This window comes from Akebia trifoliata, chromosome 4 (genome assembly GCF_017979445.1).
Source record: "Akebia trifoliata isolate Shusen 1 chromosome 4, ASM1797944v1, whole genome shotgun sequence".
Classification (NCBI taxonomy): Eukaryota; Viridiplantae; Streptophyta; class Magnoliopsida; order Ranunculales; family Lardizabalaceae; genus Akebia; species Akebia trifoliata.
Genome location: NC_141378.1, coordinates 41570976 through 41585819, shown reverse-complemented (window position 1 = coordinate 41585819; position 14844 = coordinate 41570976). Strand labels below are relative to the sequence as shown.

Below are 14844 nucleotides of genomic sequence, written 5' to 3'. Positions count from 1 at the left end.
CTAGGTTGAGTATTGGGTGAGGTTGAGGGATGTGGGTGTTGAGTTGAAAGAATGACTTATGTAAGGGGTTAGGTACTTCAATTTTGAGAGGGTAAAGGGTATTGTGACATGTATCCTAAAATGGTAAACATGTGTAGCTTTATGGTGAGTTAGGTGACGAGATTAAAGAGAATGGGTATAATGTAGTATGGAGGTGGCTAGTGATGAATTTTTTTGAAAAAATAATGGGGGTAGGTTATAATATGTGGTGTGGGTTTAGGTATGGGTTATTTAGCTTTTGAGGACCATGATAAGGTTGGTTGAAATGGATTTGGGAGATTGATTGTGTTGATGACAAGTGTCCAATTCTTTTCAGAATGAGTTTTTTGAGGGTTTGTGGACCCTTAATATTAGTCCATGGACCTTGATTGGGCTCTTAAAGTAGTGTTAGACTTGGGTTTGGTCATAGGTAAGGTTTATGTTAGGGGATGAGTTGGAATTGGTTTATGTTAGGGTTAGGTTTAGGTTTGAAATTGATTTAAGATAATGTTGAAAAGGGTTTAGGCTTAGAAGTGGTGGATTCTAGATGGGCTTGGTAATGGGGTTAGGATTTGATTTTATGTTTGGGGTTAGAGTGATGATGGATTTAGAAAATGAGTGGGTTTAGAATTTAGATAGGGCTTATTGTGGGTCCATAGGACTATTGGAGGTCTTAGGACCTTTAAAAGAACAAAAAGATCAAGTTTTTGAAGATTTGGGTCTTTAGGCCGGTTGATAAGTTTTGTTTTATTATTATTATAAACATACGTTTTAAAGTCCTTTTCAAGTAAGGCTCGTTCAAATTGGGTACATATAAAATTCTGATAAGAACTAGTTCATCGAAAGAAATAATTTTTTATATATTTATTCATGGATTCTTTACTCATACTTGTTTAATTGGAATTCTTGATCCAACTAAAAAGAACATACACAATTATGCTTCGTGATTCCATAATTTAATTTTTTCAATTTCCAATTGACCCTTGGATACAAATCACGAGAATGTATATTCTTCCTCAAATATGTTATTGAGAGGTAAAGAATTAAATCTTCTTAAGAAATAAAGTTTTTACGTGGAATATGAATCAAATTGAAAGACCCATTTAAGTTGTTAATAGAACTAACAAAAAAATTAAAATTTTCTTCACAAAATTTGTTATCTTCATTCTCTTTTTTACCTTACTTATTACTTCAACCTTCAAATGCCCTCATCTCTATCTACCCCTACAAACTGGGTTCATTCTCAAGTTGATAACCACGAGCCGCAAACCCGTATTCGAACCAAGCGAACTCAAGATTGTAATAGAGGATCATACACTTTTAAACCTGATCCAATTGTTGAATTGATTGGATTTGGATCCTTATATTGACTTATGTCTTGTTGAGTGTCGTGTTATCTGCCTTCGCTCCTAGGTGTTGCGTGCTCATGTATCGTGCCCCAGTTAGACCCATGACTCTCTTATATTCATAGTTGCGCCTTTCCCACCATATCATTCTTTTGGATCAATTGATTGGTTTACATGGTATTAGAGTGACAGGTTCGATAGTTGGTTGGTTAACATGCCTTATGATAGAAGACACTAACGACTTGACTAGGACAACTGTTAATGGATCAGGTTCAGATTGGTACCAATCTTACAAGGATAAGACCTTAAATTGATCCGCTAAGCTCTGATTAAACACTTATTGAATGGGATTTTTGTCAAATCTCAAGATTAAGATCCAAACCGAATCCAATAATGACCGGTTCGGATTAAACCCAATTAACTGTACAATTTATATACATTTCTCACATTTCATCAGATCAGGTCCTTATTGAATCATTGGTTGGATCCTTATTGGAATCCAATCCAAATTCAAAGTTATTAGATTAGAACGGATTGGATTTCGGGTCTGATCTTATCCATTGACAGCCCTTGGCCTGAATGGATTCTCCTAATTGGATTGGTCACAGATCGGCCAACCGATCCGATCCATTTGACAGTTGTACTGTCATCCCGAGCTGATCGTCTTCCCTAGGCTCACTCTCTTTGGATGCCCCCCGAAGTAACGATCTGGACAAATGTGCTTTTCCCGCCCTTTTTCCTTCATTTGTTCATTCCTTCTCAACTGCAAATCGGCCTTCCCGCCTTTTTTCCTCCATTTGTTTATTCTTTCTCTACTGCTATACAATCAATGGAGAGAGAGAGAGGGATAGGGAGAGGAGCTAGGGAGAGAGAGAGAGGAACTAGGGTTCTGAAATCTATCCTTTGTTCCTCATATGGAGGATTCGAACTCGAAATTAGGGTTTTAGAGAGTCAAATAACTTACTTTTAGTGGATTGTTTCCACGTTTTAGGTTTTATCGGAGCAACTGGTTTATTTCCTTAATTACTAGATTTGTTTTAAAGATTTTCATATAATTTTTATTATTGAGGAGGTTCGATCTTCCTTGAAAAGATCTGCTACAAATGGAGAACAATTTGGCAAGGAAACCCCATTTCTTCAAAGTTCTGATTGGGGATTTCAAGCCGAGGCTGGTATCTCTCTCTCTCTCTCTCTCTCTCATATCTTCTTCATTAAATCTAATCATAATCATTATTAGCTTAGTATAAAGTTTAATGAACTAGAATCAATTATATCATATTTGTTTTCTTGATTGTCTCTTTGTCTCCATCTTAGATGTATATTGTTTTTTCATTAATGAAACTCCAAAAAAAAAAAAAAAAAGGTGAGAGAGTGAAAATTTTGATCTTGATTGTAAAATGAGAATGTTTTGTATCCACTATCTACAACTATTTAACTTAAAGTTGGAGCATTGATGTAATTCAATATATGTTGGGGTGTTTAACCTTCTGGCTTTCGCTCACTGTGTAGCCCATTTCTGTCACGCCCTCATATGAGGATGCGCGTCATCCATAACTTAGCAAGCCCAACCCGAACATCAAACAACCCCAACTCAAGAAACCACATAGTTAGCTAAGAAATCAAATTGCCCAAGCCAAAACGAGAAGGTAGGGCTTAGAATCCAATAAAAGTCCAATCAACCGAGAGAGCATTTCAGTGTAAGGTCATGTTTAGCTGGCGTGTAGTAAGCTAAAAATCTTATGGCGATCAGAGTTTGATCATGCGGCAAATCTTCGCGTTTAATGACAAATCCGTATGTGCTTATCAAAATAATGTTGACAATGACATTATCTGACTTCCCAACCCCGATACAGTGAAATCCAATCAACTCAGTAATTAATACGTTGAGACACTTCGAATCAAACACGAGTATTAGCATTTGTGAAACATGGGTGTGAAATCTGAAAGCAGAGTCAGTAGCCCATAGCCAGTTCACACCCTATTTGGTGATGGACCTGGGCTAACCGTGTCGTGACACCTGTCCTAGACTAGGAGCTATAAAACCCCCACTCAGAGATTCAAAAGGGGTTGAGAAAAAATCATGGGAACACACAAAAAAAAAATCTGATGTAGGGTAGAACACACAAACCTAGAGTTTATGTTAAAAATTTAGTTCTAGAGTGAAATCTCAAGAACTAAGATTAACGAAGAATCTTTATATCGAGCAAAACAGACTAGAAATTTCAATCTAGGTTTTAGATTGATGGAAATCAATCGCAAACACTAAAATTAAGAACTAACATCGGCCTCTTATGCTAAAAAAACAAAGAAAGAGAAGAAAAGTCTTTTTTTTTATTAATCGATTTTCAAAAACACTTACTTTTCTGATTTGTTTATTGGAGCTCCTTATATAAATATCTCTATAAGAACTTAGAAATCTTCTAATACTAAAAGTAACTTCCTAATCTTTCTATAACAGATTACTAACCTTTTAATCCTATTAGAACTTAATTTGAACATCTAAAAGGACTTCTAATTATAACCTAAAGAATTAAAATAAATTTAAAACATAAAACAAATTAGAAATTAACTAAGAAAATAAACTTTCTAAAATTGAAATAGAAACTAATTAGGACTATTTAAGTAACTTAAAAAATAAAAACTTAATAAAAGAAAGAGTCCTAAGAGAAGTTGGATTAGGTCTTAAGGATCAATCAAAGCTTTGGTCGAGTTGACTCGGTTAAAAATATTTGCCTAGGTCAAACAGGGTTGACTTAGTAAATACTGTTGATTTTTTTCTTCGATGCATCTTAACTCGATCATAGGCATTGGGATAAGTGTCGACAAGCCTATCTACATCCTGTTATCTAGGTTGGAGAGAATTCACCCTCGAATTCGTAGCAACATCATTGGAAGGATTATCACCAAAATATGGAGATGGACTTGAACTGGTAGGTATTAAAATTGATCTTCTTTAGCACTTCTGAAGGCTCAATCTACTTGAACTTAGTTTTCTTGTAGGTGCCTATTGGAAAATTATCATTGCTAAGTTAGATCATCACTAAATATCCTTCTTCATGGGATTTGAAATGCTTATGCTTAAATTCGTAATAACTCTTTACGGTAAACAATCAATTAAAGAAATCATCGATGTGGAGAAGGCTATTGAATTGTGGGATGTCCGTCTTTAGCTGATATTCTACTCAATTGATTTGTGTGGGTGATGGAGTATAGTAGGTATTCAATTTATCAGGATAATCGGTGTAAGGAGTTGGTTGGGTTTGGGAAAGACGTTTAGGGTTATATGTAAGTGGATGGTTTCGGGATTGTTTTTGCAGTTTTCGAGAGGTATAATGTTGGGGAAGTCTGTGAACAACTTGGTTTGAAGGTGGTGGAACAAAAGGATTTTGTCGGGGAGGGAGGTTTGGGAGTGGGGAATTTTGGTTTTGGCCTTGGAGGGTTTGGGGAGTACTTTTTGTAGTGGAAACAACTCAGTCAATGCTGTTGATTTCTTCCTTTGATGCATCTTAACTTGATCATAGGCATTGAGATAAGTGTTAGCAAGCCTATCTACATCATTCTCCCCAGGTTGGAGAGAAGTTGTCCTCGAATTCTTAGTAGCATCATCGAAAGGATAATCACTGAAGTAGGGAGATAGGGGCTTGAGTTGGTAGGCATTAGAATTGATCTTCTTTAACACTTTTAAAGGCTCAATCTTTTTTAACTTAGTTTTGTTGTACGTGCCCATTGGAAAATTATCATTGCTAAAGTAGACCATCTCTAAAATATCCTTCTTCATAGGATTTGAGATGCCTATGCTTATATTTGAAAAAAATCTTCACAATAAACAACCAATCAAGGAAATCATCGATGTGGATAGGGCCATTGAATTATGGGATGTCCATCTTTAGTTGATATTCTACCTGATTGATTTGTGTGGGTAATGGAGTATAGTAGGGATCCAATTTATCAAGATAATTGGTGTAAGGGATTGGTTGGATTTGGGAAAGATGTTGAGGGTTATATGGAGGGCTTGGATTACGAGAATCATGTTGTAGGGTTACTTTTGGTGTTTTAGAGAGGTATGATGTTGGGGAAGTCCGTAAACAACTTGGTTTGAAGGTGGTGGAACAAAGGGATTTTGTTGGGGTGTGGAATTTCGGTTTTGGCTCTGGAGAGTTTGGGGAGTATTTTTAATAGCGGTAACAGCTTGGGGATGAGAAGAGATACCTTCATCAGCAAATTGAGGAAGAGATTGTAAAACATCTTCTTCAACTTGATGAACTCTTTGTAATGGCTGCTCTAATTGGACCTTGACTATGGATTGAATTTCACTTCGTTGTAATTTGAGTCTGTCATCAAGAGTTTGCTTCTTTTTTTGAAGTTTCTCCATCTCTTTGTCATATTTTGCCAACTCTTTATTGTATTTTGCTTGAATTTGCTTTAAATCCACTCCAATCTCTCATCAATTAATTAAAGAATATTATCAAACCAAGCAATAATTTCCTCAAGTGCACTACGTACTTCTCCGCGTTTAATATATTCTTGTGCGTCTCCCTTCAAAAGATTGTGGCTCCTTGTACCCATCGGCATGATGAAGAACAAAATGGTATGACTTTGATACCAACTGATATAGGGTAGAACACACAAACCTGGAGTTTATGTTAAAAATCTGGTTCTAAGGTGAAATCCCAAGAACTAAGAGTTATGAAGAATCTCTATGTCGAGTAAAACAGACTAGAAACTTCAATCTAGGTTTGAGATTGATGGAAATCAATCGCAAACACTAAAATTAAGAACCAATATCGAGTTCTTATGCTAAAAAAAAAAAAAAAGGGAAGAAAAGTCTCTTCTTTTATTAATCAATCTCAAGAAAAGTTACTTTCATGAATTTGTTTATTGGAGCTTCTTATATAGATAACTCCATAAGAACTTAGAAACCATCTAAAATACTAAGAAATAACTTCCTGATCTATCTATAACATATTCATAACCTTTTAATGCTATTAAAACTCAATTTGGATATCTAAACGGACTTCTAATTATAACTTAAAGAATAAAAACGACTAACTAGGACTACTTAAACACTTAAAAATAGAAACTCAATAAAAGAAAGAGTCCTAAGAGAAGTTAGACCAGGTCTCGTGGATCGGTCAAAGCTTGGGTCGAGTTGACTTGGTCAACCTAGGTTGACTCAACCTTGACTTAGTCGATGTTGTTGATTTCTTCCTTTGATGCATCTCAACTCGATCATAGGCATTGAGATAAGTGTGGGCAAGCCTATTTATATCACCCCCAAGTTGTTTCCACTACCAAAAGTACTCCCCAAACCCTCTAGGGCCAAAATCAAAATTCCCCACCTTCAAACCTCCCTTCCCAACAAAATCTTTTTGTTCCACCACTTTCAAACCTTGAGTTTAGGATAAAAATCTGGTTCTAGGGTGAAATCCCAAGAATTAAGAGTAATGAAGAATCTCTATGTCAAGCAAAACAGACTAGAAACTTCAATCTAAGTTTGAAATTGATGGAAATCAATCGCAAACACTAAAATTATGAACCAATATCGGGCTCTTATGCTCAAAAATAAAAACAAATAAAAGGAAGAAAAGTCTCTTCTTTTATTAATCGAACTTAAAAAAAACTTACTTTTCTGCATTTGTTTATTGAAGCTCTTTATATAGGTAACTCTATAAGAACTTAGAAACCTTCTAAAATACTAAAAAGTAATTTCTTAATCTATCTATAACATGTTACTAACCTTCTAATCCTATTAGAACTTAATTTGAACGTCTAAAAGGACTTCTAATTATAACCTAAAGAATTAAAACGAATTTAAGACATAAAACAAATTAGAAACTAACTAGGAAAAGAAACTTTCTAAAATTGAAATGGAAACTAACTAGGACTACGTAAGTAATTTAAAAAATAGAAACTCAATAAAAGAATGAGTCCTAAGAGAAGTTGGACTAGGTCTTGAAGACCAATCAAAGCTTGGGTTGAGTCGACTCGGTCAAAAATATTTGCCTAGGTCAAACAAAGTTGACTCGATCAATGCTGTTGATTTCTTTCTTTGATGAATCTTAACTCGATCATAGACATTGGGATAAGTGTCGACAAGCCTATCTACATCAGAACTACTTTGCAACTCACTATTCATCATCTTCTCCATCTCGAATTAGCATATTTTTTCCTCTACTTGTATTTTTTACTCACTTGATGTTCGCAGGAGCCTTGGCAAGCAGCATACTGGGGCCTCATCCTTCTTCTTTCGACCTTCGAGGAGCGAAGGGCAAACTATGTCAGTAACAACTAAGGGGAAAGGTTGAAAGATCGAAGGCCTAGGGAGTAGATTTGGAGGATTGTGGATCAGTTTGTTAGATCTAGGATTTCATACATTTCAAGGAGTGGAAGCCCTAAAAAGCTTCCACACTTTTGGCATCGTCTATGGAAAGTTGCGAAAATACCTACCTAGGAACACACTTGGGAGTTCACGCAAGTATGGAGATTCGAGTAAACAAACAAACACGAAAATAATATACTATAGTTCCGATCACAAAAACATCAGCAGGGGCAACACAAAACCAAGCAAGAAAGATGACCTTAGAGCCAAGGGAGCATTCCCCCTTAGCGAACCATGCGGGCAAAGCAATAGGACAAGCAGTACTAGGGATGGTGTGTGCCCCTCAAAATAACTAGGTAAAAAACTCTTATCAAGCTCGGGAACGTCTAGGTGAGCGGATGCCCCATTCCCAACCCCGAAGATCTCGGTACGAGGAAAAGCCTAGCATAGCAAGTGTAGAAATGGGGAATGTGGACAGACTTGAAACCCAAATAGTAAGCTCGGGAAGAAAGATCGTTATCACTATGGTGTTTCGATTACACCTGGAATAATATCTAGAGGTGCCAACCAGACTATGAAGGAGTAGCTTGATGATGAGAACAGTTAGTCATACTGAACAATATCAAGAAACAGACCTACTTCATTGGGGATATCGTGGAGTGCCCTCTCGAAGCAGTTCCCGATGAACCAGACTATCAAGAAGTCTAATCAATGGCATAACATCTTTGTTTAAATTTCTTTTAATATATGTACATGTCCTGGAACTGGCATAATGAAAAATATATCTCCAAGGAAAACAACACACTGAGGTCGTTTAAAACACACTCGTGTGACTCTGGAAGGGCAAGTTTGATAATAACAACACATCGAGCTCGTTTAAAACATATTAGTGTGACTCTGGGAAATACAAGTTTGATAAATAACAACACATCGAGGTTGTTTAAAACACACTTAACTGACTTTGGGAAAGACAAGTCTAATAAATAACAACACATTGAGGTTGTTTAAAGCACACTCATGTGACTCTGGGAAAGACAAGTCTGATAAATAGAGAACACACCAAGGTCGTTTGAAACACACTCGTGTGGCTTTGGGAAACACACTCCAACGAATCTAATTTGGGAAAAACCTAACATAAAATACCAAGGCCATTTAAAAACACACTCATATATCAAAAAGAAAAATTCAAGTAACAGCACAACAAGGTTGATTTGACACACTCTTGGTTCTAGGCATGACAAGTTTGGAAAAGACAAATCCGAGCGATGAATAAATATCGAGATATCACTCAGAACTCGAAGGTATAGCCCAAGTAGAAATCAGAAAAAAAAAAAAAAAAAAAGAAGTAAAAAGGGAAATAAGACAATGAAGGACAATAGTTAAGAAGTAAATATTTTTCTTTGTGAAAACCAAGATAGTACACAAAATAACCAGGGCATACCTTGGTGGTACAAGGTTTCTTTACAACAGACCAAGGAGGTACGAAGTACATTCAAAAGAAGGAAAAAATTTAGTACATAAAGAATTTTTGATAATATTCAATACATTAAGAAATGCAACAAACGGTTTTTAGGTTGAGTTACGACTGAAAAGAAATTACCTGAGCTCTGAGGTACCTGAAATTATATAGGAAAGGCACACAGGTGACAGATTGTGTATAAATGAAGTAATCCAGCCTCGACATCCTCAAAGACAGGGCCAACCAAAGTAGAATAAAGTATTTTACTTCTCTTCCCATACTTAGGGATAGTAACCATGTTTACTTCTGACTATCTCGATAGGAATTGTTTAAAGGCCATCACAACCAACAAAAAAAAGGAATTTTTTATAGCCCCTATGGGTGGTACAACTGAAATTTTTAGAAAAACACAATAAAACTCAGGGGCAGGGGGGTTATCAGTCCATGAATTGGTAATTGGAGGAAGGTCAGTTGCAACATCCAAATAATGAATGGAGAGTCGGGGGCTTGAGGAACAACTGCGGCATTCGTAATTAAGCCAGAATTTAAAAACATAAAATTAATCATTTCTATTAAAGTCCTATTTTTATGTTCCGCTACATCGTTTTGTTGGGGTGTTCTAGGGGCAAAAGTTTCATGTGTTATTCCAACATTTTAACAATGAACAATAAAATCATTATCAAAATATTATAGTCTTCTATCACTTTTTTTAAATTTTAGTTTTCTTTTCCAATTGATTTTCTACTTCTACTTTATATAATTTAAAAGCTTGAAAAACATCATTTTTATTTCTTAGTAAATATATACAACATAATAAAAGTAATAAAGCATCTTTTACCACTTCTAGTTAGCATACCATTTAATTCACATAAATCAAAATATATTAATTCTAAGATAGTAGAAGTTCTTTCTACACTATGATGTGATTTCTTTACTATTTTAGATTGAATACAAATTTGACATTTATCATCATTTTCTTTATTAATCTTAGACTACTAAGTCTAAATTCATCATATTCTTTGTAGTTTGAGAATTTAAATGTCCTAGTCTAGCATGCCATAAATCAGAAGACTCATCGATATAAGCCGAAAAACTACTATCATTTATTACATTCAATTTAATCATATTGTTTACAACATATCCTTTGCCAATGACAACATCATCTTTGGTCAAGATCAATTTTCCAGAATGGAGTAACTTGAAACCATTTTTGTCTAACATACATTGTTTGTAATTTCTGGCGCATGAAGAACATCTTTTAACAAAAGAGTTTTCCTAGAAGTTAGTTTGAGTTTCATAGTATTGGATCCCGTAATCTTAATGGTAGAATAATTTTCCATGTAAAGTTGCTCTTCATCTTGAGTTTTGTAAGATTTGAAGGCTAACCTATCAAATGACACATGTCGTGTTGCACCTGAGTTGATCCACCAATGTCCTTTGATTTCAACCATATTTGCTTCGAACATAGCAACAACCACTACATCCCCTACCATGTTAGATTCAGTTTTCGATTTCTTTCCTTGACGTTTTCTACAATCTCTTGCAAAATATCATTTTTTTCCTACATGCATTACAATCGTCTTCATTCTTTTTAAATTGACCATGACCATTCTTTTTGATAAATTTCTTGAATGGTTTACTCTTGGTAAAAGGCTTATTGTTTTTCCTTTTTTCTTGAACTAAAAATTCGACCATATGAGCCTTAATAGGCTTAGGGCGATCATCCTTTCTATCTCTGATCTTATTTTCTTTTTCTATTTTCAAATTTTTGAAAATTTCATCTAAAGTTTGCAAATTCTTGTTGTGAGACAGTTTTTCTAGTCTTTTCAATTGGGTGGTAATTTGGAAATAATTGCAACCACTTGGAAACTTTCGGGAAGTTTGATATTTTCTTCCTCCATTTCAATAACAATAAATTGCAATTCTTGAACTTGTTCAAGAATTGATTTATTTTCTACCATTTTAAAATCAAAGTATTAAGCAACTAAAAAAGGTTTCGTACTCGTTTCTTCGGTTAAATACTTTCTCTAGGGAGTACCTAATTCTTTGGCAGTGGTGCACTTGCAAAATGAGTTGAACAATCTATCAGTCATGGCATTGAGTACCTGGTCCCAACAGTCCAGATCATCTTCTTTCCCTTTTCGTTGAGTGTTCATTTGTTTAGAAGTTGCATCCATTGAGATAGTTGGACATGGTTTTGTGAGTACATATGGGACCTTAAATTGATTGAGCATGAAAAATGCATTTTGTTGCCATCATTTAAAATTCAACCCATCAAAACGTTCAAATTTCACAAGATCTTGATTCATGAACTTGATGTTTTGTGCCATTAGAGCAATATTTTATTGTTTATAAATTATTGAAATAAAGTGAATGAAAATGGAGAAAAAGATTGCTTTGAGGCACTTAGTAATCTAAGTTGTCTTATAGACAACAGACGCCCCCTTTGTGGTTGAAATCGAAGATGCAAATGGGTTGTTGGCGAATTTGTCTTCAGGATACAAAAGAGTCCAGTTTTACCAAAACTATATATTTCCTCAAAATATGCACTATCTTTGAAAAAATCTATCATACAGAATTTTTTTTTTTTTGGAGAGTATCATACAGAATTTCGGATAAATGAATACATTTTTTTTTTTGTAGAAAAACAGAAAAGAGTTTAATTAAGAAGAAAGTTAAAAAGACAGTAAATTTTTTGAGTAGTTTTCTTCACAGAATTGATCTCTATATATAGAGAACAATCCCAAAGGTCACATCTATTCGAAAATGGACAAAAGAACTCAATAGGTACGAAATCCATTGGAAGGTGTTCATTGGGAACCACTAGGCACCTATTTGGATCCGAGAACCCGTTAGGCACCCTATAGGCCCTTTAGGAACTCTTTGGGCCGGTTTGGAGCCTATCCAAAGTTGAAGGGCCCCCCTCTCTTTATTTCTCTCTTTCTTTCATTTCTTTTATATATACATATATATATATATATATATACATATATATATATATAGGGATCAGGTTTGGCAGCCAATGTTAGGGAGCAACATGTCTGTCCTATGTGTCTTAAAAATTTCGGATTGGGCTGATTTTTTGTGAGGATGACTTCTATGGTGAGAAGATTATCTCACAAAAATTCAGCCCAAACTGAACCTTCTAAGTCCATCAAAAGTGGTTTACAAATTTTCGGTAAAAAATCGACTATCCACAATTTCTAAACCAATTTTGATGGGGTTACAAGTTTCAGATTGAGCTGATTTTTTTGCAAGGATGATCTTTTACCATAGAGATCATCCTCCCAAAAAATCAGCTCAATTCGAAACTTTTAAGCCACATAGGACAAACGTGTTGGCTCCCTAAAGTTGGTTGCCGAACACCACCCTATATATATATATATATATATATTATATAAAACCAACAATTATTAATTTTTTCATATAGATAAAAAGCCATTAGGAGTTCTCAAGTAAAGTTTTTGAAATGAAGAAAGAAGTGAAGATTTTATTTATAGGTTTCAAAAATCCCTGCAAAAGTTTTAGAAAACAATATGGGATTTACAAAATATTTGAAAAAAAAAGCCAAGACCACTGTTCTCACAAATATCAATCCATGTGAAAAGATGTTAACTGTTAGGACTGCTCCAAATAATAAAAAAACTTATTTTTTCACTTTTAAGTATTTTTCAATTTACTATTTAAAAGAAATGTAATTAATTTTATTTGAATCAACACTAAATAAATATATAAGTATATTTATTTTTTAATTTTGTTCATATTTTTATGCATATGTTTTAGAAGTAGATCCTAAGATTTATACAGATGCTATAACATCTTTAGATAGTGTGTTTTGGAAAGAAGTTATAGATGATGAAATTGAATCTATTAAATCTAATAGAACTTGGCATTTAGTATCTTAGTTCCAGGTTGTAAGGCCTTAGGACATAAGTGGGTTTTCAAAAAGAAACTAAAACCAGATGGTAGTATAGATATAAGGCAAGATTCGTAGCCAAAGAGTTCAGGCCAAAAGAAGGAATAGATTATTCTGATATATTCTTACCTGTTTTGCTTGATTGACCTCTATTAGAGTTCTTTTACCATTAGCATCTGTTCGTAATTTGTATATACATCAAATGGATGTAAAAACTGCCTTTTTAAATGGTGACTTAGATGATGAAATTTACTTAGAACAACTAGGAGGTTATATAGAACCGAGTAAGAATCATTTGGTTTGTAAATTAAATAAATCTTTATATGGTCTTTTAAACAATCACGAAAACAGTGGCATGATAAATTTGATAAGAAAATAAAATAATTTGGTTTTAAATTAAATAAGAGTGATAGATGTATTTATAGTAAGGTGATAAATCAAAGTTGTGTGATTGTGTCATTATATGTTAATTTTTTGTACAAATATTGATATAATTGTAAAAATTAAAAATTATCATAAATCATCTTTTGACATGAAAGATATGGGAGATGCAGATTCTATTTTTGGAATAAATATCATAAAAGAAGATAAAACTATTACTTTATCTCAAGCGCATTATGTTGAAAAAATATTGGGAACATATTGTATGTTTGATTGCTCACCTTCTTTTACTCCTTGTGATCCTAGTAAGAAATTAATTAAGAATTCTGGTAAAGCAGAATCCCAATTAGAATATTTTAAAAATAATTGGTAGCTTTAGGTATTTAATGCAATGTACAGGACCCAATATAGCTTTTATAGTGGGGGTATTGAGTAGGTTTACTCTTAATCTAGGACCTAAACGTTGGGAAGCCATTAGAAGGGTTTAAAATATTTACAAGAAACTGTGAATTATTGTTTACAATATAGTGAAAAATCAAAATTTGTAGAATGGTTCTCAAATGCTACATGGAACTCTGATTCTCATGATTCAAAGTCCACAAGTGGTTGGATTTATACTTTAGCAGGAGGATCGATATCATGAGGGGTCAAAGAAGCAAACTTGTATTTTTTACATCAAGTATCTAGTCAGAATACATAGCATTATTAGTTGCAGTAAAAGAAACAGAATGGCTTTCAAGTTTTATTAGATTGATTCCATTGACTCTTGTTCGTGATTATGCAATTACTATTTACTGTGATAATAAAGCTATGTCGACTATTTCAAGTAGTAGAAAATATAAGGGTATGTCAAGGCATATAGGTTTTAGATATAACATTATTCGACAAATGGAGTAATCGTGCTTGAGTTCGTACCAACTTTGTGATTATGCAATTATTATCTACTGTGATAATAAAGCTATGTTGGCTATTTCAGGTAACAAAAAATTTAAGGGTAAATCAAGGCATATAGGCTTTAGATATAATATTGTTCGACAAATGGAGTAATCGTGCTCGAGTTCGTACCAACTTCAGAAATACTTGCAGATTCGCTAACAAAAGCACTAACTAGAGAGGTAGTTTTGATAACATTGAGGGGGATGGGCTTAAGATCGATATCCATGAAGATAAAGTAGTAGAACCTTAACTTAGTAGATTTAGAGATGCCAGTTTCTAAGTTCAAAGAGGTAAGAAACTATTTTACTATCTTTGAAAGTGCACAAAGTATGTTACATATTGCTTATCCCTATGATGTTATTTAGTGCACATTTCTTGTAATGAGAAGATGATGAGTTTAACTCTTAATGAATTTGTAGGCTATCTTAAGTTGGGGTGTTAAGAAGTTACAAGAGCACTTATGACGGAT

At 34.1% G+C, this 14844-nt stretch overlaps 1 protein-coding gene across 2 annotated transcripts in view; it reads left to right on the top strand.

Annotated features, from left to right (window-relative positions):
* The first annotated feature begins 1934 nt into the window (after window positions 1–1934).
* Window positions 1935–14844, top strand: part of LOC147405024 (B3 domain-containing protein Os01g0723500-like) — a 32190-nt gene continuing 19280 nt past the window's right edge. Inside the window, exon 1 of one of the 2 annotated variants that reach the window (XM_086441148.1) lies at window positions 1935–2536. In XM_086441148.1, the coding sequence (XP_086297274.1) occupies window positions 2468–2536 (69 nt within the window). In that variant the 5' untranslated portion in view covers window positions 1935–2467. The remainder of the gene's footprint in view (window positions 2537–14844) is intronic. The other variant, XM_086441149.1, reaches the window with a different exon arrangement.